The sequence below is a fragment of the Micropterus dolomieu genome, linkage group LG11 (genome assembly GCF_021292245.1).
Source record: "Micropterus dolomieu isolate WLL.071019.BEF.003 ecotype Adirondacks linkage group LG11, ASM2129224v1, whole genome shotgun sequence".
Taxonomy (NCBI): Eukaryota; Metazoa; Chordata; class Actinopteri; order Centrarchiformes; family Centrarchidae; genus Micropterus; species Micropterus dolomieu.
In genome coordinates, this window is record NC_060160.1 from 13,854,084 (window position 1) to 13,860,848 (window position 6,765).

A 6,765-nucleotide genomic window follows, 5' to 3' on the forward strand; every position below is an offset into this window, starting at 1 on the left:
CACTAAGATCTAATAAAACCAGTACAGAGACAAGTCCTTTGTCTGATGCAATAAGGAGGTCGTTAGTAATTTTCACCAGTGCTGTCTCTGTGCTATGATGAGCTCTAAATCCTGACTGAAAATCCTCAAATAAACTATTGCTCTGTAGAAAGTCACACAGCTGTTTAGCAACTGCTTTCTCCAGAACCTTAGAGAGAAATGGAAGGTTAGATATAGGTCTATAGTTGGCTAAAACATCCGGATAAAGTTTGGGCTTTTTCAGAAGAGGTTTAATTACAGCTACTTTAAAGTACTGTGGTACATAGCCTGTTGATAGAGATAGATTGATCATATCTAGTATAGAAGTGCTGACTAAGGGTAGAACATCTTTAAGCAGCCTAGTCGGGATGGGGTCTAAGAGGCAGGTTGATGGTTTAGATGAAGAAATTATTGAAGTTAGTTGGTAAAGGTTGAGGGAAGCAAAACAGTCTAAACATATATCTGGTTCTACAGCTGTTTCTAAGGTTCCTGAGTTTAGAGATAAGTTGGTGCCAGTTGAGGGCAGGTCTTGGGGAATTTTGTTTCTAATAGTTAGAATTTTATCATTAAAGAAGCTCATGAAGTCGTAACTACTGAGAGCTATGGGAATACTTGGCTCAATAGAGCTGTGACTCTCTGTCAGCCTGGCTACAGTGCTGAAAAGAAACCTGGGGTTGTTCCTATTTTCCTCTATTAATGACGAGTAGTACGCTGCTCTGGCATTACGGAGGACGTTCCTATAAGTTTTAAGACTATCTTGCCAAATTAAACGAGAATTTTCCACTTTGGTGGAACACTAATTCCTCTCAAGTTTCCGCGATATTTGCTTTAATTTGCGAGTTTCAGTATTATACCATGGAGCTAACCGTCTTTGTTTTATTATTTTCTTTTTTAGAGGGGCTACAGAGTCGAGTGTCATTTGCAGCGAACCTGCAGCACTATCAAAAAGATGATCGATTTGGGAGGGACTGAAATTAGCATAGGAGTCCTCCGTTACTTTGTGACTTGATAATGAATTTAGAGCTGATGGAATCGCATCCTTAAATTTAGCTACAGCACTATCAGACAGACAGTAAAAATTTTTGCCCAATGGCATGTAGTTCAGCAATACAAACTCAAAAGTTATCAAACAGTGGTCAGATAAAGAGGGATTCTGTGGGAACACTATTAAATGTTCAATTTCAATACCGTAAACCAAAACAAGGTCGAGGGTGTGGTTAAAACAGTGAGTCGGTTCATGAACACTGAGAGAAGCCAATGGAATCTAACAGAGTTAAACGCAGTACTGAAGCTGTCATTCTCAACATCCACATGAATATTAAAATCCCCTACAATAATAACTTTGTCCGTTTTAAGGACTAAAGTTGACAAAAACTCTGCAACTTCAGATAAGAATTCAGAGTATGGACCAGGTGCTCGGTACACTATAACAAAAAAAATTGGTTGCAGTGATTTCAAACTTCAGTGTGAAAGACTAAGAACAAGGCTTTCAAATGAGTTATAATTTTAGGTTTAGAGCTGATTAGTAGGCTAGAGTCGTAGATAGCTGCAACTCCACCTCCTCGGCCTGTGCCTCGAGGAATGTGACTATTAATATGACTGGGAGGGGTGGATTCATTTAGGCTAACATTTAGGCTCCAGGGATGCACTTAACTATGGCCGCTGGCTTCGCTAACTTCACGTTTCTCAAAATGGAGCTGCCAATGATCAGGGTTGGTTTCTCAGCGGGTGTGTCGCTGAGTGGGGAAAATCTGTTAGAAACGCGAACAGGTTGATGGTGCCCCGTGGGCTTTGAATGCTTACTATTCCTCCTTCGGACAGTCACCCAGCCACCCCTTCCTGGCTGCACAGGAGATGCCGGGGGACAGCTACCACAGGCTAACTCAGGCCGTTCTGCACCGACTACCAGGGACTGGCTAGCTACACTAGCTAAAGACTGATCTACCAAGGTGCGGAGTCGGACTTCTAAATCACTGAGCCTCGCCTCCATGTCTAAAAATAAACTACACTTATTACATGTACCATTACCGCTAAAGGAGGCAGAGGAGTAACTGAACATCTGACACACCGAGCAGGAGAAAGTAGGAGAGAGGGAGAAGGAGAAGCCATCGCTAGCTGCTGAGTTAAAGTTGCTAACGGCTAAGCTAAAGTACTGTAGCTTTAGCTACAACTTTTGAACAACTGTGAGACTGAACAGCAGTCACTAAAAGATGGAAAGAACTGTGAGTGCTTAGGCAAAATTACTGTAAGAATAAGTGTTTAGCGGACAGTTGGCCGCTGTAATCTAACAAATGTAACTGGTATTTAGCGAGAGCAGCACAACACGCTACCAACACACAAGCACCGGAAACGGAAATGAGTCGACACGCTTACCGCAGTACGTCAACAACGTCAGAGCACCATGTCTCTTTTTAGCAACCCAAAGGAAGGCCCACTGGAAAAAAATCCATATCAGTTCAAGTGTACCCATTGTGTTTAATATTTTTAGTGTGTTACCTAGCTGTCAAACAGCCATTTCCTTTGGAACTAGATTTTCTCAAATGTAGAACTTCTGTATTCCTATGCAAAGTGCAACTTGACTGTAAACTGTATTACTGTATTACAGAGGACAACATTCATTCTTGAAATTAGCATTGCTGCCAGACAACATTGCTGACTTCTTTAGTCTTATTTATTAGCACAACATGATGCAATGAATCCTCCTTTTCTGGTTGCATCATACGCAGATACATAGCTCTTCATCCACAGGCATCCCTAAATCAACCAGGACTAAAATCTTAAAGCTGCATTAAAAGGATTCTTTGGCTACTTAACATAACTCACATAACACTGACATATTATCAGCTTTTGTGTTAATATTGCTATCCACATGGCTAACGTGTTCACAAACCATTACTTATTACATAAATCCAGCAGATACAGGGCAACATTTAGCATTCATTTGGAGTTTTGTTTCTAGCCACCTGTTTGAATGTAATTCTAATATTCACTCTCAGCTCTGGTCTGGTCTCTACCCCTTATATGGAAAATATCTGTCTCTGTAGCTGCTAAATAATCCACTATGTTCACCAGCTAGTCACTGTTAGGAGTTGGGCAGGTATTGTGTAGTTTGTAGCTCTTGAGCAGGCTCCCATCTGAACCCCCAAATTTGACACTTTATTATACTATAGATTTACTTTTAATATGTGTCTATTGGACAGTATGTAGAATTTATCACATCCACTATATTAAAGAGGAAACATCTTTTTCAACATTACTTGCACACACACTGAGTGCAGGGTACACCCACTCTCAAGTCACTAACTGTGTGAAAAGCTGCCATACAGCAGTTTTCTCTCTTGATACCAAATGGATTCCATTCAGTGCATACACCCACTCTTCCACTGAACAGTTGCTAGGGAGCTGCCATCCAGTGATTCATTTCTAAACAGGAAGCAACATCCCCAACATATCCCTGCTTTCTCAATGCTGGACATTGGTCAAGGTCCACCCATTTGTTCAATAGTGCAGTATGGTGTGAGATGCCGAAGCTCAAAAGCACACCAAAAAAATAGATAGAGGAAAGTGTTTAAATTATTTATGTATTAGCTACCTTCACACAGGCAGCCAAGCGGGATACTGAAATTTGTTTGAAACCCAAGCAGTAAATAAGGATGGATGTATTTTCAATATGGCATGCCAAAGGGACCAATGCTTTCTCTTTGCTATCTCTGTTGGATGTTTGTAGGGCAGAAAGATCCTAATGCATATAAATGAGACGTAATGTAGACCTTTACCGTATCGCTCCTTTAAGAACATCCTGACTATGAAAATGCACATTTAGTGAGAAAAGATTCATTCAAACTGCAGGTCTTTGATTACGAGTCTGTGTTTGAAAAGAACGAGTAAGAGTGTGGATATGTTTTGCACATGCACTACATTCCCGTGCATGTATGGCTCAAAATCATTCAGATTCCCTATTCACATCATGTTAATGAATGATCATGTTTGCAGATTTTGTTTTGTATGGCAAGTGGGTGATGTGTCAGATGCAATTAAGCAAAACACCAAACATAAATGATTCACATCTAATAAGTCTCACAAGAGTAATATTCAGCTAACAAGGAGGAATGTGATCCAACTATATCAAAGCCTTGAATAAAGATTGAGTGAAATCATCAGAGGCTTGTGTAATCTTATTCATTTGGCTCCTCATTTCCAGCAAATGTCTACTCTTACTGCATGGTGAAAAAATAGGACACAAAGTGTTGCCTTCTGGTATAATTTCTTAAATTGATCACAGCAATTAACCTTACAATAACACATTAAAAATAATGTAACAATAAAGTAACTGTAAGTGATGTAATAACCGCATTTGATGTAATAAAATTAATGGATCATGTGTGTTAATGTTTAAAGTCAGTGTGTAAAAATACAGTTAAAAGGACCAAATGTTGATTTAGACCAGCTTCTAACCCTGACTAGAACTGAACCAACTTACACTAGGTTAACTGTAGTAATCCACTCAGTCACTTTCAAATTGAAAGCAACCTTGTTTACAATATTGTAACTAAACTGTCAGTTTGCTCACTACTTCCCACTAGACTACACCTCCAGAAACTGTGAAAAATTCTTGGTTAACGTGAGCCTGGTGCATGTTCACAGGGTCAAAGACTCATGATTCAGACTGTATGTACTTTCCTAAAAACTCCCTCTATCAGGTTAAAAGCAGCAGCTGCCACCTTAGTATCAATGGAGATGATAACAGATGGTAGTTTACACCCTTCCACTGCCAACAGAGGTGTTGAGAGAAAAACAGCTACAACACTACCAAATATTCACAGTAACTACTTCCTACCAAAGAAATAAATTGTTGACGGGGTGTACTGCAACACACTTTCCCTAGGAATTACATTCATATTGGGCCATTCTGCACCTCATTATTTACTGTACATCCAATGCCAATATTCTGTGCCAGTGCAAGAAATAGTATGCCTTTTATGTACTGAAACAGAAAGTAAAAGTGTGGAAGTCAGGCTGGTAGATGGGCATGCACACTACTTTCACGCAGGAGACTGGACTTCATGCCCTATCACAGGGTTTTTCATGACTGACCAAAAATAAAATTCTTGTCTGGTGATAAGGCTGTATTCTGTGGATCGTCCAGGTCACTGTTTTCGGAAAGAAATGTTGGTTTCATACTTTTAAAATGCAACTTTTCTACTGCTTTGAGCACCTCAAATGAAATTCCTTGCAACTCCGATTATAGTGTGTTGTCAACAAACATCTCTGAACCAGATATGATATCTCAAAACATGAGCAAATAGAACCAAAACCCTCTGCATTGGATTTCATAATATAGGTGAACCAATTGTTTAAATGTAGTGATACTCACAGTGATATTAACAGGTCTGGGTAGTGAGGTAGACCTATAGGACATTCTGGGAAATCCCTCCGGCCAACTGAAGACAGGGCAGGGGTTACTTCGTCCACTGGAAGTTGACTGAGGAGGAGGTGGCTCATAACTGGTAACAACCACTTTCTTCTCCTTCTCCCTCCCTCTTTCTGTCCTTCTGTCTTTCTCCCAATAAGGCATTTCTCTCCCTTTATCCTTTTCTGTCCCTTTCTCTATTCCTCTGTCTCTTTCCCAGAGGCTCTCTTTTCTCTTCTCCCTCTCCTTCCCTTTCTCTATCCCCAAACTTCCATTTCTCCCCCATGGAATCCTGTTTTCTCCTTCCGTCCGTCTCTCCGTACCCTTCTCCAGCCCTTTGTCATTCCTCTCTTTCCCCAGGGTGCCATTACCTACCAGGTCATCAAGTCGCCTTACTCTGTCAATGTCTGTCTCTAGATAAAGCCTCCCAGTGGAGGGCTGTGCCTGGATCTTTGTACATTGCTCCAGGTCGTGCCCTGGGTATGAGTGACTTTCCCCTTTCACCTTCTTCAACACATCCCCGGGCTCCAAGATCTTACAGCTGGGTAATGTTTTGCTCCACTGGTGGATGGAGCTGGTTATGTCGTTTGAATCATATTCCTTGATGGTCTGGAGGTTTGAGCTGGTTGGGCTGTACCACAAGTTAGTTGCTGATGTAGATAGTGGTGGTGGCGGGTTTGTTGATGTTGAATGTAGTGTGGTTGTAAGTGGTGGGTGAGATGGGTGAGATGGCGTTGATGGTGGCGGCGGTGGTGGAGGAGACGTGAAGCGATGTCGAAGGGTAGACTGTTGTTGAGGAGGAGCGCCGTTTGATTTTAACACCCTGCAGGTCACCTCATTTAGAAACTGTGAGAACTTGCGTCTGTCGTAGGTCTTCACGTCCTGCTGATGGTATGAGACTGTAGCAGCATTCTTGCTCAAGGTAGATGAGGACACACTTTGGGTTCCTGCGTCTCTCCTTAGCGCTGTGGAAGTCCTCTCTGGAGCACAACCTCCTTTACTTTCAGCAGTACGTGAGAAGATAAGATTTTGGTAAATAATTTCAGGCTCAGCCATGGCAGAAGCAGATGCCTGGTCAGAAGACTTTTCACCTGATTCTTCTGATGCCTCATTGCTATCTTGCTTAACAGGAGTCCGTAGCAGGCAGGTGGCTCCTGAGCTCCAGCTATTAGTGTCCCAACTGCCATCATCATCACTGGAGCTGCCATTGTCGCTCTGTAGGCTGGGGCTAGTACTCCTCTCGCTGGGGCTTGGGCTTGAGTTATCCAGGCTGCCCAGAGACCGCCTCTTCAACCGAGAGATTGAACCCCTCAGACTGGATAAAGAGCCCTGAAAGG

General features: G+C 41.9%; 1 protein-coding gene across 1 annotated transcript in view; it reads right to left on the minus strand.

The window, feature by feature from the left end:
- LOC123979405 (brain-enriched guanylate kinase-associated protein) overlaps nucleotides 1-5,504 on the minus strand; it is a 58,854-nt gene extending 53,350 nt beyond the window's left edge. Inside the window, exon 1 of the mRNA XM_046063318.1 lies at nucleotides 5,393-5,504. Coding sequence (XP_045919274.1) covers nucleotides 5,393-5,437 — 45 coding nt within the window. The 5' untranslated portion in view covers nucleotides 5,438-5,504. The remainder of the gene's footprint in view (nucleotides 1-5,392) is intronic.
- Nucleotides 5,505-6,765: the final 1,261 nt, after the last annotated feature.